Source organism: Salmo salar, chromosome 19 (genome assembly GCF_965601325.2).
Source record: "Salmo salar chromosome 19, fSalSal1, whole genome shotgun sequence".
Classification (NCBI taxonomy): Eukaryota; Metazoa; Chordata; class Actinopteri; order Salmoniformes; family Salmonidae; genus Salmo; species Salmo salar.
The window spans coordinates 26882155-26898948 of NC_138309.1; the positions used below are offsets into that span (position 1 = coordinate 26882155).

Below are 16794 nucleotides of genomic sequence, written 5' to 3' on the forward strand. Positions count from 1 at the left end.
AAAAATCTGGTGTTCTGCCCCTGAACAAGGCGGTTAACCCACTGTTCCCCGGTAGACCATCATTGTAAATAGGAATGTGTTCTTAACTGACTTGCCTAGTTAAATAAATTTAAAATATAATTTCAGTTCTCAGAGGATTAATAAACCCTCCCAGGGAAACTTTCAAGGAACCAGAATAAAATGTTCTCAGAACCTCCCTGCAACCCCCCAAAAAACTTTCCCAGAACAGGCTAATTTCCACTACTGTTCTCAGAATGTTTTGTTTTACCAGTCATTAAATGTTTTGCTTCGTTCCCACAACCAATGTGAAAAAAAATCATACGTTCCCACAATTCCCAAAGAACCAAAGTTGAAAGTTGAAAGTTCAACTAGAGATAGATAGTGTCCTTCAGGCTTCTTTGGTTATAGCATACGCTATGTCCTTTTAGCTTGTCAGTCAAACTGCCAGGAGATAGAAGTTAGACTGTGTTTTGATGTCAGGCTCAACTCAATGTTTTGACTGGCTCTCTACTCAGCCCCAGCTCCAAGGGGCCAGGGTTCTGGTCTAGAAGCACCAGAACCCTGGCCCTACAGTTTTTCTTCGTTACTGCAGTTTAACAAATGCCAGGCCCAGAAATAAAATTTCCTTAGAAGGCCACATAGAGAAGTTTGATTTGAAAAGTCCTATAAGACACTTTAGTCATCACCTTTGTGCACAAAATATCTATTGAATTACTCAAATAATTGTTGTTGAAGCCGTTTTTTATTTTTCATCACACAGCCGAAAATATTAACATTTTATATTAATCTAATGACTGCCATGTTTTTGGATGACGTAATGAAATCGTCGCTGCTCCCGGTAATCCCTGTGTGCACTGAGTGCTAGTGTGCATGTGATGTTGATCCGTTTAAATCGGATGCAACCCGGATATAGATGGTCCATGAATCGGAGTATGTGAACATGAGTAGATTACCTTGAAAACAACAGTTACACATATTGGACGCAGTCTCCACTTCTTATTATACCTAAGTGATCAGCTCCATGAGGGGTCCTCCTTAAGACTAAATGCTGAGCGTGACCTTTCTGTTGCCCCGCTCCTCCCACCCAGCTGGCCCTAATTACCTACCTCATTTCCCCCTCCGAAATAACACACTGATCCAAGATGGCTGCCTTATTACCCACTCCTAAATAACACACTGATCCAAGATGGCTGCCTTATTACCCACTCCTAAATAACACCAGCACCACCAGGTTGAATAATAATCATTTGTGGGGTGCTTATATTTGTGCTGTTACACACTTGTACAAGTGTTCATCATTCCAAGTGTGTAATGGAAATGTGTTTCTTGCACATCCCAACTCCCCCTAAGACACCCGCAGGGAGACGGGACATGGATAGGGTCACCATTGTCCAGCACGCCTGGAGCAATTGGGATTAAGTTCCTTGCTCAAGGGCACAGCGGCAGATGTTTCACCTTGTCGGCTCCAGGATTAAAACCAGTGACCTTTCGGTTACTGGCCCAACCATAGAGAATGATAGAGGCCTCTAGTGGAAAAAAGGCTATTTTAGCATGTGCAGTGCCATTGAGGGCTTCCACCATTCTTCCGCCATTTTAAAGTAGTCAAAGTAGTCAACTAGGTGAGGATTCCTATGGGTTGTAGCCTCAATGGCGCTGGCCATGCTGTCATAGACGCTATAATGGCACAGATATAAAGATGAGTCCTCTATCTATCTCTATGGGCCCAGTGCTCTGACCTCGAGGCTACCTGCCACCCGAACCAAGATGGCTCCCACATTTGCCCCTCCTAAATCACACCAGGTAGATACACAGATCAAAGATGGCTGCTACTCCCCACAACTGATTTTCTATACTCTCTGCAATCTTTGTGTTGACATTTTAATGAACTGTACTGTAGCTTGCTTGATGCCTGCTGGCCTAGTGGATATCTGTGCTCTGAGTGTGCTCCCCCCTATTCTTTTACTCCCCCTCCTCCCGCCAGACTTCATTCCATAAGTCCTGACTATATATTCAAGACGTCGCCATCACTATGGTGATCGCTGATGAGACGATAGGGTGATCAGCGCTTGCGGGATGTCGGACAATAAACTGAGAAGGAGAGAGAGAGGGCTGTAATTAGCCTTCCTAATGATGGCACTAAAGTAACGTGCTTAATTATATGGAATGCTGCATAAATTGCCAAGTGTGTGGAATCATTGGAATTGATTAAAATACTAATTAAACAGGCCCTTGCAGAATTTGGAGAGTGAGGTAAGGTTCAGCTCTTCAGGGCCATTTGCATACTCTTAATCTGGGGAAATGGGATTTAAAGGACCCTCTCCCTTTCTCTGGCTTTCCCTCTTTCTCTTTTCCCCCTATTTCCGAGTTCACATGCTAACAAACTCAATTCAAATTATACTCTGTTTTCTCTTTTCACCATATCATTTGGCATAAGACCCCTTTGATTTTGTTTTTCAATATCAATGTATCCATCAAAGTGAGTGTTTCAAAAGCTCAACATGCACAGAAAAAAACCAAGTCTGCCGAGTGTATGATCTTAAATGTTGCATGCCACTTGCTTTGATTTGTGTGAGAATATCTTTGTTAAATATTGCATTTAGAACTACCGGGGGAATACTTTAATAGATTTATGGATCAAACTCATATTGCGATCCTATTAACTACTGCAAGAACCAAGCAAAATTAATTACGCAGTACATCGACTAGCACTTTTACATTCAAATAAATATTAAACATTCATTGGTACAGATATACAATCTTAATTTGACCCGTTTCTCACAGCAGACAAAATTGCTCTGCAGCAACAGGAAATGTGAATTATTGTGTGAATTATGAATGGACATTTTGGAGGAGTTGATAAAAAAAAATATTCATTCTCCTCACATACACAGAACTCATTCCACTCACTCATTTCACTTTCCACTCACTCATTCCACTTTCCACTCACTCATTCCACTTTCCACTCACTCATTCCACTTTCCACTCACTCATTTCACTTTCCACTCACTCATTTCACTTTCCACTCACTCATTCCACTTTCCACTCACTCATTTCACTTTCCACTCATTCATTTCACTTTCCACTTACTCATTCCATTATGTTTTATTTTTCTTACTAATTCCACTCACACACAACTCTGGTCTTGTGCTGGTGTCTTCCCAAGCAGTTCAGCAGAAGAAGCAGCTGGAGAAGGAAACGGGTGTGAAGATCCTGGAGGCTGGTGTCAGTGATGTAAGTCCTGTTTCATCGTCTGTTTCAAGCTGGGAACCATAGTATTATTGACTTGAATGGGGTTGGCATTTCTAGTTACTCTATTTCTGCGCTGTGAACATCCAACACTGACTATATCAGTGTCGAACGAAGTAAAGAACTGACCCCCCAAAAATGTTTTCTTTATCTGGAAGTCATCTTGATGCTGGATTGCTTCAATGTGATGTTATGTGACATTACAATGGTATTCAACTGAGGCTGTATATTGAATATCATTTGTGTGATATTGTATAGTTAGATCTTACCACGTAAAGTCCCTAAAGAGAATACTGAGCTCATCGTCCAACACCCAACATGCATCATGTTTCATTGTAAAGGAACTTAACCAAACCTGAAAGCTCACAGATCTTATAGAAACCATAGTGTCTCTGTACACTGGGCTCTCTCCAGTGATATGGCTCCAGATATGGCAGCTTGGCCATCCATACCGCCCGCATCCTTTACAAGGCCCCCATTATGCGACCAGACATTGATCATGAGCTGAAATGAATGCAAAACGTATTTCCTGTTAAATGTGTCGCTTTGATACACATCCTCTGTATTCATTTCCTGTCCTCCTTAGGGTTGTTGGTTCCCATGGAGAATAAAGAACAACAAGACAAATTGCAGTGTGTTTTGACACTTTAAATAGCAGACAAGGAACAATAAGCAGATTATCTGGAGAGCTGTCATTTTATGTCTAGACATTATGGCTGGCTGTGACATATTCATTACAAAAATTAAGAGGAGTCCAGAAAGATACTTAAGATGAGTGCTGGGATGAGAGCAGGGGAAATGTGCGTTCATTCGATGGCGACGCAGCTAATAAATATTCATAAGTTGTATGGGGAAGGTGAGGATCTAATCAAGCAGCCATTGATGGGCTGTAGCCCTCCTAGAATTTTTTCTATGGAAATGAGACAGACAGCGGTGGCACTGTGAGCCATGAAGATCATCGCGAGGCATGCTGGGAACTAAATGGACGTGGCCTGTGTGTGGGCTGCTGCCGTCGTCAATGGCAACAGGGTAACATAGTCGGGACCGTTTTCCTGGGTCAATCCCTTCTATGGACTTTGTCACACACTCTATTCTCTTTTCGATTGATTTAATCCTACTGTGAATCTCTTGCTTATGCCTACGCATTTACCTCCCTCTTTTTTAAGTCCTCTTTTCCTTCGCCTCATCTACCCTTTTCTCCCTTTCTCTTGCCCTCTATCTCTCTGACTGTCTTTTTCTCCTCTTACTCCATCTTCACTCTTGTCCAACACACAGAAAGCACAAGGCAAACAGTGACGGAGGGCTGTGATCTGTCATATTTGTCCTATTTGTTGATAATTAGCTGCAATTATAGGGAACCGGAGTGAGGGAGAGATCCTTTACCTCAGGAGGGGGAAATCAGAGACAGATGCTGTGTGTGTGTGTGTGTGTGTGTGTGTGTGTGTGTGTGTGTGTGTGTGTGTGTGTGTGTGTGTGTGTGTGTGTGTGTGTGTGTGTGTGTGTGTGTGTGTGTGTGTGTGTGTGTGTGTGTGTGTGTGTGTGTGTGTGTGTCTGTGCATGTCCATGTGTGTGTGTGTGTGTGTGATTAGAAAATGTGTATTTGAGGGAAGTACAGTGAGAGCCAAGCCCTGTAATTATACATTTTCTGTATTGGCATTGTCATAGTCCGAACCCAAATAAGGCTCAATTCATCCCAGTGGTTTTTAGTCCCTGAATGGGGACAGATTGATAATTTTCTGAAAACGGTGGCAGAACATGCTGCTGAGAGTGCCTGTGGAGAGTGCTCTCAGAATGCATTAGTTTAAATGGAATTGAACACAACTATTGGTCGGTGAATTTATGGGGTGACCGCTGATATTGTTATTAGTGGGTACCTCAGCTAGATGCCAAAGCATGGGTCAGTAACTATGCATTAGCTTGCAAAACACAAGTTTTAAATGGTGCCCTAGTTTTAAGTAGATAACTGAATACATTGACAAATAAAGTAAATTAAATTAAGTTAATAAAGGCACAACCAGTTAGATGTGATGGGGTTTAAATCCTGTTGCAATTAAATTGGAGGATTCCTACACTGTAGCACAGGCTTACAGAGACTGGTTGGAATGTGCCAGCTCTTGCATGGAACGAACCAACCTGGAATTGTTAAGAGGATCGAGAGTGGAGCTGCATGGAACAAACCAACCTGGAATTGTTAAGAGTATCGAGGGTGGAGCTGACACAGATTGTGTCCCAAATGACAAACTATTTATTTTATGTTGCACTAACTTTGACCAGAGCTCTAGGCACCCTATTTACTTTATAGTTTAACCTAGGGAACACAGTGCCATTTAGGACACAGCCATAGCCTCTCCGTCTTAACCCTGTCTGACTTTGTTAAAAATGGGGCCAAATGACAAAACAGCTTAAAAACCACAGACATCGATTGTAGAAGATGTTGACCAAGATAAGCTAATGTCAAAGTGAGGAGATTGGACCCTAATCGATAGACTTCACAATATCTGGTCCTCCTATAGATTTTCTAGAACCCATTTTCTTAAAAATGTCCTTGTTTTGCGACTCATTAGCTACATTTACCACAAAAACAAAACACAATTTAAAGAGCGACTGAAATCACAGATTCTGCATGTGTTTTTATGTTGCTCATTAAGATTAAGAAACTTTTGATTTCAGTCTTGGGGGGTGTGGTTCAATGTGGGTGTGTTATCGTACTCTGGCAGTTACTGTTGTTTGTCCCTTTTGAGACACTGTAGCTGCTGCGGTGTCTCAGGAGAGACCCAAAAACAGTATCAACAACATAGCCACTAACACTACCTCGAAATAGTCAGAATTCTTTTAAGATAAATCAAGAAATTTGTCATTATTTTTGACATTTTTACCACGCAATTTTACATCTGGTTAAGGTATTTAGTGCAGTAGTTCTCAAGTAAACAAATGTGCATGAAAACTAGTAGCTAGTGCACTGCAGACAGTATCGAGTCTACTGCTGTGCAGGACTGATTTTTGATCATTCATCAGCAAGCTGTCAAACTATCCAAAATAAAGCACAAGATGCACACTGTTCATCAGTGCCCAAAATCACTGGCTAGCTAAATTCCATATGTGTTTGTCAATGAAGCTAGCTAGTAGTAGCTAACAAGCGCATTAAGCAGGCAAGCCATCAAGTCACTGACGAGTGTGACGTGTGTGCTTCGGTGACGTTATGTTTTACAACTTTCTCACTATCTATTACCAGAGTGTGCATCTGTCTGGCAGCGTTTCATAGGGAATCATGTTACAAAACCGGTTGCGTTGTGACAAGATGCTTGCGAATGGGTTTCGAATTTGAGAAAATGGACAAGAGGCAATTGGGACACAAGTGCACATCATCTAAATTTTGAGTTCCTGCACCTCTTATAGAATATTAGCTGAAAAGTATTATGGAGTTCCTGCACCTAAATATAAACAGTACCGGCACCCAAAATGAGTAGGCTACCAAATCAAAGCAAATTTTATTGGTCACATACACATGGTTAGCAGATGTTAATGTGAGTGTAGCGAAATGCTTGTGCTTCTAGTTCCGACCATGCATTAATATCTAACAAGTAATCTAACCATTTCACAACAACTACCTTTTACACACAAGTGTAAAGAAATGAATTAGAACATGTGCATATAAATATATGGATGAGCGATGGCCGAACGGCATAGGCAAGATGCAGTAGATGGTATAGAGTACATTATATACATATCAGATGAGTAATGTAGGGTATGTAAACATTATATAAAGTGGCATTGTTGAAAGTGACTAGTGATACATTTATTACATCCAATTTTTTATTATTAAAGTGGCTAGAGATTTGAGTCAGTATGTTGGCAGCAGCCACTCAATGTTAGTGATGGCTGTTTAACAGTCTGATGGCCTTGATATAAAAGCTGTTTTTCAGTCTCTCAGTCCCAGCTTTGATGCACCTGTACTGACCTCGCCTTCTGGATGATAGCGGGGTGAACAGGCAGTGGCTCGGGTGGTTGTTGTCCTTGATGATCTTTTTGGCCTTCCTGCAACATTGGGTGGTGTAGGTGTCCTGGAGGGCAGGTAGTTTGCCCCCGGTGATGCGTTGTGCAGACCTCACTACCCTCTGAAGAGCCTTACGGTTGTGGGCGGAGCAGTTGCCTTACCAGGCGGTGATACAGTCCGACAGGATGCTCTCGATTGTGCATCTGTAAAAGTTTGTGAGTGTTTTTGGTCACTAGCCAAATTTATTCAGCCTCCTGAGGTTGAAGAGGCGCTGTTGCGCCTTCTTCACCACGCTGTCTGTGTGGGTGGACCATTTCAGTTTGTCGGCGATGTGTACGCCGAGAAACTTAAAACTTTCCACCTTCTCCACTACTGTCCCATCGATGTGGATGGGGAGGTGCTCCCTCTGCTGTTTCCTGAAGTCCACGATCATCTCCTTTGTTTTGTTGACGTTGAGTATGAGGTTATTTTCCTGACACCACACTCCGAGGGCCCTCACCTTCTCCCTGTAGGCCGTCTCGTCGTTGTTGGTAATCAAGCCTACCACTGTACCGGCACTTATTTCAGTCCAAGTCAAGCACCTCGCATACTCGAGTTATCACTATTGAACACATCAACAAGTGGCAACTCCAAAATGGTCTTAGGGGCCAAGTGTTCTTTCAACATAACATTGGCAAAGTGTTGTCTTATGTAAACAAGTCCGGGGTGCTGTGTAAGGGGAAGGTCTGTGTCACTGAGTGGTTCTGGCTGCTACGATTTGGATAGAGCTCAATCAGCGCAGTGCATGCATTGCAGGTGTTTCTCCATGCATGACAATTCTCCCTAGGCATTATCAAGTGTTAGTGGGGAAGTGGGCATGTTCAAAATCAAAACCCAACTCTCCTGTATATCATGATAACCTAAGTTACTCAAATCTAACAAAACTCTGTTTTGGATTATACTGACTTTATGACCAAAATTATCCTACTTACATTTTTATTGTCCATTTTGGCACTGAAATACATGTTTCTGACTAATATCAATAGGCCGTTTTAAACCTGAGAAGTTGATTTTCGAGTTCAGTTGCTCTTTAAAATAAGCATGGCATTTTGTAAGTCATTTTGTTGTCATTATGTTTTACCAATGATATTGCTGTCCAGATCACATTAGTGTCTCCTTAACAGCACTCCTGTGAATGTGTGAAAAACTCTCTCAGGGAAAAGTGAGAGGGCCAAGAGGGGACATAGAATACCTAAAATATACAATGTTTTTGTTCATCTCAATCCTAGCACTCTATCATCAGTTCTTCGCTAGGGCTGTGAAATGTTGACATTGACAGTTAATGAAAATCCTATGGAGAATATCAACGTGCACACACCTTGCAGCACCCCAGGCAGCCGCTTGGAGAATCAGCCTCTAGTATGGATACCATAGCAGTCCTCCGTTTCATGGAGAGACGTTCCTAAAAGGCACACAGAGCTTCGTGACTGTGCATACTCTCCTCTCCTCCCATCCTGTTCGTGATCAGGAGGGGTCGATGAGTCACTGAGCATCTGGAGAGAGAGAGAGCTAGAGAGAGATGGTGCAGGAGCCAAGGGTTGCAAAGGTTTGCGTTAGCCAGCTGTATGCAGACATAGGCCCTTTTTACATTGACGAAAGTTGGAGATTCATAAGAGGTATCGAATAAAATCCTGAGACTATACTTATTACTGTAATGTAAACTTGTGAACTTGTCAAGTCTTGACTACTACCTCCGGAGGTCACACACGACACTTGCACTTGGCCCTCAGTTTCCCCCCTCCATGCAGGGCAGTGTAAACAGAATTGTCGTGTTGAGCCCAACACTGATACAGTAAAAATGAAATGTATAGACATTTTATTATATTTGAGACTTGTTTTATTGAGTTTCCACCTGAAAATTGCAGTAAAAGCCTGTTACACTCTGAAATTGATGCCATAGCTTTAAAAAAGCTCATCTCAATGGTGTTTTTTTTCCCCTTGACTCCACTGATCATCCAAGCAAAATACAATCTAGCTATGCAAACAGTTTGCTTTTCATTCGCAGTTTGCATTTTACCTCATATAATGACTTTCATGATATTTATAAAATTAAGCCTGGTTTGCTCTAAGGTAAGTTTAAAACACTAAAGTTGGAATGTAGGCCTAAGAAATATCTAGCTATGGTTCAGCTAACATTATCCAAAGTCAGCATTCCCCAGCTAGCACAGTGGATCTGGGCCGATTCCAGCTGAGAGTTGGGGCACTCGGCTGAGAGTCAGACTCAGCCGACGTCATGTAGCCCAAGTCTGGCTCGCCTTCGACAGTATTACTTATGGCTGGGATGTGGGGATTGAGCTCGGTCCGATTTCGGTGTGAGTTATCTGGCCCAAATATATTACTTGGGACTCGAGCCGATTGTGGCTACTCTCTGGCAGATGATTACACGGGCTGATTAATATAGTTAACATTTCATTATTCATTTTTCCATATTTTCTCATAGTTTTTTCCATAAAATGATAGTTCAAATAGAATTGATACGGAAGACAAACTAAATATAGATTTCAGCTTTGAAAGTCATTTGCGTGGCCGTATTCATGGCTGTCAGCTAACTAGCTGATGCAGCTATTACGATGTAGCTAAGAAAAATTTTGAAATAATTTTGTTTAGCTTGCTACCTAGGAAGGTATTTCCACACTATGTACTGTACTTTTATATTTGTATGAGAGGAGTAAACCTTTATGCTTGATATGCTAACATTACTAGCTAGCAGTAGCTAGCCAGCTGTGCTATTTTCGTGCAAGCTAATTTAATGTGTGGATTAACGAGAAATAAACCCTTTAATTGTCTGCACATTATGAATTGTTGCATTATTGAAGAGTGCAATATGGTTTGATTGCATTATTCAAGTGTCATAATGTTATGTTTTAAATGAAAAGTTGCTCGCATTGTTGAGTAGGTAAATTGGAGCTGAAGAGAAAAAATGTCACATTGGGGGAGGGGGAGAGTAGTAATGTGTAATGTCTGCTTTTAGCACCTGAACATTTGGTGCCATTACAGTGGGAGGCTGTGTATCATGTTCTTAAAATACAACATAATCCCTGAAGGTTTTTCCTGAAGTTTTTCACCATTTTGATTTTAAAATCATTGCATTTACATTAACGACTATTATTAGAATATATGTTTTTATCAGCGTTCCAGTTGTCATTTTTTATCAGTATTTCTGAGTACAGTGAAGGAGGAGGAGGCTGGAGGTTTACAGTTACCTGTCCACAATCTGATTAAGATGGTGGGTAAATTGAGATTCATTGACATTCTGACAGCAGCCTCATGTTTTTGATAACTCCTGCAAACTGCTTATGTGGATAGGCACTTACTAAGCACAGAATTCCCTGAGGTGCATGTCAACTGATTATTCAACCAATTGTAAATCATATACAGGGCATTTAGAAAGTATTCAGACCCATTGACTTTTTCCACTTTTTGTTATGTTACAGCCTTATTCTAAAATTCATGAATTAACTTTTTTTCCTCATCAATCTACACACAATAACCCATGATGACAAAGAAAAAACAGGTTTTGAGAATTTTTAGCAAATGTATTAATAATTCTAAACTGAAAAATCTTATTTATGTAAGTATTCAGACCCTTTGCTATGAGAAATTGAGCTCAGGTGCATCCTGTTTGCATTGATCAACCTTGAGATGTTTCTACAACTTGATTAGAGTCCACCTGTGGTAAATTCAATTGATTGGACATGATTTGGATAGGCACACACCTGTCTATATAAGGTCTCACAGTTGACACTGCATGTCAGAGCAAAAACCAAGCCATGAGGTCAAAGAAATTGTCCTTAGAGCTCTGAGACAGGATTGTGTTGAGGCACAGCTCTAGGGAAGGCTACCAAAACATTTCTGCAGCATTGAAGAACTCAGGGGCCTCCATCATTCTTAAATAGCAGAAGTTTGGAACCACCAAGACTCTTCCTAGAGCTGGCCGCCTGGCCAAACTGAGCAATCAGGGGAGAAGGGCCTTGGTCAGGGAGGTGAACAAGAACACAATGGTCACTCTGAAAGGAGCTCTAGAGTTCCTCTGTGGAAATGGGAGAACCTTCCAGAAGGACAACCATCTCTGCAGCACTCCACCAATCAGGCCTTTATGGTAGGGTGGCCAGATGGAAGCCACTCCTCAGTAAAAGGTACATGACAGCCCGCCTGGAGTTTGCCAAAAGGCACCTAAATTATTCTCAGACCATGAGAAACAAGATTCTCTGGTCTGATGAAACGAAAATTGAACTCTTTGGCCTGAATGCCAAGCGACTCGTCTGGAGGAAACTTGGCACCATCCCTACAATGAAGCATGGTAGTGGCAGCATCATGCAGTGGGATGTTTTTCAGCGGCAGGGACTGGGAGACTCGTCAGGATCAAGGGAAAGATGAACAGAGCAAAGGACAGAGAGATCCTTGATGAAAACCTGCTTCAGAGCACTCAGGACCTCAGACTGGGAAAAAGGTTCACCTTCCAACAAGACAATGACCCTAAGCACACAGCCAAGACAACGCAAGAGTGGCTTCGGGACAAGTCTCTAAATGTCCTTGAGTGGCCCAGCCAGAGCCCAGACATGAATCCGATCGAATATCTCTGGAGGGACCTGAAAATAGCTGTGCAGCAACGCTCCCCATCCAACCTGACAGAGCTTGAGAGGATTTGCAGAGAAGAATGGAAGAAACTCCCCAAATACATGTGCCAAGCTTGCAGAGTCATACCCAGGAAGACTCTAGGCTGTAGTCGCTGCCAAAGGTCCTTCAACAAAGTACTGAGTAAAGGGTCTGAATACATTTTTTTAAATAAATTGGCACAAATTTCAAAAAAACAGTTTTTGCTTTGTCTTATCAGGGTATAGTGTGTAGATTGATGAGAGAAAAAAACGATTTAATCAATATTAGAATAAGGCTGTAACGTAACAAAATGTGGAAAAAATCAAGTTGTCTGAATACTTTCTGAATGCACTGTTTAACAGGCAGGGATCTCAGCTGAGTCTCCGCACGGTGTGTGTGCACGAGTGCACGTGTGTGTGCATGTGTGTTGTGTTTGTGCATTTGTGTGTATGTATGTGATTGCACGTGTTCATGTTTTGTAGATCACAGGAGGTTAGTGGCACCTTAATTGGGGGGGACGGGCTCGTGGTAATGCTATTGTTATGAGCCTCCATTATCCAGACATTATTATGAGCCGTCCTCCCCTCAGCAGCCTCCACTGATGTAGATGTGTGTCTCCGCAAATAGCATACATTAGCAAGACTTGTATACGTCTGTGTCCACGTGCCTATGTGCGTTTGTGGTCTATCTGTCTGCTTTCGCTGCGGAATTGCATTACCGGTCTTTCTGGAACCTTTAAGGATGACAATTATAATGGAAGTGGATGAAGGAGAAATAAACATTAGCGTATAATCCCATCATATGTCATGTAGGAATAAATGCCAACGGTAAATGCCACTATCTTAGAATGGGGGAAACCACTCATGGTCTCCCCCAATCAGAGTCCTGGGGAAGCACGGGCAAATCTCATCTCAGGGAAAGGTCACGGGCAATGATGACCTCTGGCAACTGGATTTGGTGGCTTTCTTGCCAATTTCCTGCACCATAATGAATGTGAGGGCTAGCATGAGAGCAATGCCATTTGAAAAGATTTTAACATCTAAATGATAGTGTAAAATAGGGGCCTTCTAGCAGTCGTAAGGACAAAGATTCAGCAGGAGGCAGCCAGGTAGAGGTGTAAATGGGGTGTGAATCCAAGTGAAAGCTATGATCCCTTATTGATGTCACCTGTTAAATCTGCTTTCCACACCTTGTAGTCCCTGCCCCAATGAATTGAGGCTGTTCTGAGGGCAACTCAATATTAAGAAGTTGTTCCTAATGTTTTGAATGTATATACAAAGTTCTGACTTCCACATGTCAGTATTCAAAACCAATCATAACCAATAAAGAACAGGCACCTCGCCAGACTCAGATACCAGACTCAGATACAGCCTCCCCTTGAGTAACCTAAAAGTGAGTAACCTAAAAGTAAACTGCGGAAGGCCAAATGGCAGGCTATCTATCTACATCTATTTGCGTTCAAGCGCGTGCTGTTCACACAATGCTGAACAAGACGGAGAAACCAGACATGTGCTCCAAACAAAAGACAATGAAGCCATTGACATAAAACAGGTAAATAGAGCTAAATAAACCAAAGCTTCTTTATAACAAGAGTTGCGCATTTTGTGAGCTCTCCAAACAACATTTCCACTTTGAGAATGAGAACGGTAAGAATGTATATTATACTTAATTACTGAACAGAAATGACCGTAACCAAACATTCTGAATCAATGGGGAAATGCGTGGATTAGCAGTAACCTCACAGATGAACATTCAATGTATTTAAACGGGGAATTGATAGACATTCACAAACAAATGGCAAACAATATTGACACAATTAATACGCACAAATTGGCGGGATTCTGTGCACAATAATGCAGAGAGAGATGTGCCTATAGCGCATCTAAGCCACAGATAGTCCTACTTTATATGCGGTATGACCAACAAGGGGCATATAATAGGTAGCCTATTTCACATAGGTGTGGTTCCTGAGTTAATAAAGCAATTAACATCCCATCATGCTTAGGGTAATGGCTAAAAGAAGAGATCTCAGTGACTTTGAAAAAGGGGTCTCAACAGAGCATAGGGGGTTTAAAGTGTTTTAAAAACAAATGTAACTAGGCAAGTCAGTTAACTTCTCTAGGGCCAGTGGGACGATTTCGTCCCACCTACGTAACAGCCAGTGAAATCCCGTGGTGCGTTATTCAAATACCTTAGCCTGTTAGGGCTAGGGGGCAGTATTGACACGGCTGGATAAAAAACGTACCCGATTTAATCTGGTTACTACTCCTGCCCAGTAACTAGAATATGCATATAATTATTGGCTTTGGATAGAAAACACCCTAAAGTTTCTAAAACTGTTTGAATGGTGTCTGTGAGTATAACAGAACTCATATGGCAGGCCAAAACCTGAGAAGATTCCATGCAGGAAGTGGCCTGTCTGACAAGTTGTGTTTCATCTGGGCTCTTTTTATTGAAGACTTAGGATCTTTGCAATAACGTGACACTTCCTACGGCTCCCATAGGCTCTCAGAGCCCGGGAAAAAGCTGAAGGATATCGAGGCAGGCTCTGGCTGAAACACATTATCGCGTTTGGCAAGTGGCCGCTCAGAGTACTGTGGGCTTAGGCGCGTGCCCGAGTCGACCGAATGCTTTATTTTCTTTCCTCTGTTTACCTAAATGCAGATTCCCGGTCGGAATATTATCGCTTTTTTACGAGAAAAATGGCATAAAAATGGATTTTAAACAGCGGTTGACATGCTTCGAAGTACGGTAATGGAATATTTAGAATTTTTTTGTCACGAATTGCGCCATGCTCGTCACCCTTATTTACCCTTTCGGATAGTGTCTTGAACGCACAAACAAAACGCCGCTGTTTGGATATAACTATGGATTATTTTGAACCAAACCAACATTTGTTATTGAAGTAGAAGTCCTGGGAGTCTTCGAAGCATGACACCCATTTTTCAAGCTAGCATATAATGTCACAAAAACCCAGAAGACAGCTAAATGCAGCACTAACCTTTGATGATCTTCATCAGATGACAACCCTAGGACATTATGTTATACAATACATGCATGTTTTGTTCAATCAAGTTCATATTTATATATAAAAAAAACAGCTTTTTACATTAGCATGTAACGTTCAGAACTAGCATACCCCCCGCAAACTTCCGGTGAATTTACAAAAAATGTACTAAATTACTCACGATAAACGTTCACAAAAAGCATAACAATTATTTTAAGAATTATAGATACGGAACTCCTCTATGCACTCGATATGTCCGATTTTAAAATAGCGTTTCGGTGATAGCACATTTTGCAATATTCTCAGTAGATAGCCCGGCATCACAGGGCTAGCTATTTAGACACCCAGCAAGTTTAGCACTCACCAAAGTCAGATTTACTATAAGAAAAATGTTATTACCTTTGCTGTCTTCGTCAGAATGCACTCCCAGGACTTCTACTTCAATAACAAATGTTGGTTTGGTCCAAAATAATCCATCGTTATATCCAAATAGCGGCGTTTTGTTCGTGCGTTCAAGACACTATCCGAAAGGGTAAATAAGGGTGACGAGCATGGCGCAATTCGTGACAAAAAATGTCTAAATATTCCATTACCGTACTTCGAAGCATGTCAACCGCTGTTTAAAATCAATTTTTATGCCATTTTTCTCATAAAAAAGCGATAATATTCCGACCGGGAATCTGCGTTTAGGTAAACAGACAAAATAAAATAAAGCATGGGGTCGACTCGGGCACGCGCCTAAGCCCATAGTACTCTGATCGGCCACTTGCCAAACGCGATAAAGTGTTTCAGCCAGAGGCTGCCTCGATATCGTTCAGCTTTTTCCCGGGCTCTGAGAGCCTATGGGAGCCGTAGGAAGTGTCACATTATAGCAAAGATCCTCAGTCTTCAATAAAAAGAGCCAAGATGAAACACAACTTGTCAGACAGGCCACTTCCTGCATGGAATCTTCTCAGGTTTTGGCCTGCCATATGAGTTCTGTTATACTCACAGACACCATTCAAACAGTTTTAGAAACTTTAGGGTGTTTTCTATCCAAAGCCAATAATTATATGCATATTCTAGTTACTGGGCAGGAGTAGTAACCAGATTAAATCGGGTACTTTTTTTATCCGGCCGTGTCAATACTGCCCCCTAGCCCTAACAGGTTAAACGTCAGCCAACTGACGGCAGTTAGCTGTATTATGTTCAGTGTCTGATAATAATCACTACTTAGATATTTTCTGTATAATTTAAAGGTCCAGTATCTAGCTTTGTGGGTGATATTTTTGGTAATTGAAAAGATATTTCACAGTGGTTTAGATTTGTACATTGATTGTCACAAACTGTAATTAGGCAAACATGATGGAATCTTTGCAACCAGGTAATGGCAAAGTGATTTCTACATATTGCACCTTTGAGTGCTTTGCATTTAGCACATTGTCATTCTAATTTGGCTATAAACATGCTCTGTCCCCAAAGAATTATGGAAAACATACTTTTATTAGGTCAGAAATATGGCCTATGGTCAGAAATAGTGCACTACAAAGTGAATAGGGTGCCATTTGAGATGCACAACAAACACCTATATGACATTGAAAGCTTTTATCAGCCTGTGTAAAGATCACCTCTTCATCGCTACCAGGACAAGCATATTTATCAATTCCCTCAACAACCAATGTCCTTCACACCAACCTCTTAAGGATACGACCCTTTTTTCCCATTTTCACCTAAAATGACATACCCAAATCTAACTGCCTGTAACTCAGGACTTGAAGCAAGGATTTGCATATTCTTGATACCATTTGAAAGGAAACACTTTGAAGTTTGTGGAAATGTTAAATTCATGTAGGAGAATATAACACATTATATCTGGTAAAAGATAATACAAAGAAAAAAAATGTGTTTCTTTGTCTTTTTTTGTACCATCATC

General features: G+C 41.4%; 1 protein-coding gene across 3 annotated transcripts in view; it reads left to right on the forward strand.

The window, feature by feature from the left end:
• Positions 1-16794, forward strand: part of LOC106578615 (receptor-type tyrosine-protein phosphatase N2) — a 284623-nt gene that overhangs the window by 181282 nt on the left and 86547 nt on the right. For all 3 annotated transcript variants that reach the window (XM_082965664.1, XM_014157619.3, XM_045702162.2), the window contains one exon: positions 3167-3231. In XM_082965664.1, the coding sequence (XP_082821790.1) occupies positions 3167-3231 (65 nt within the window). The remainder of the gene's footprint in view (positions 1-3166; positions 3232-16794) is intronic.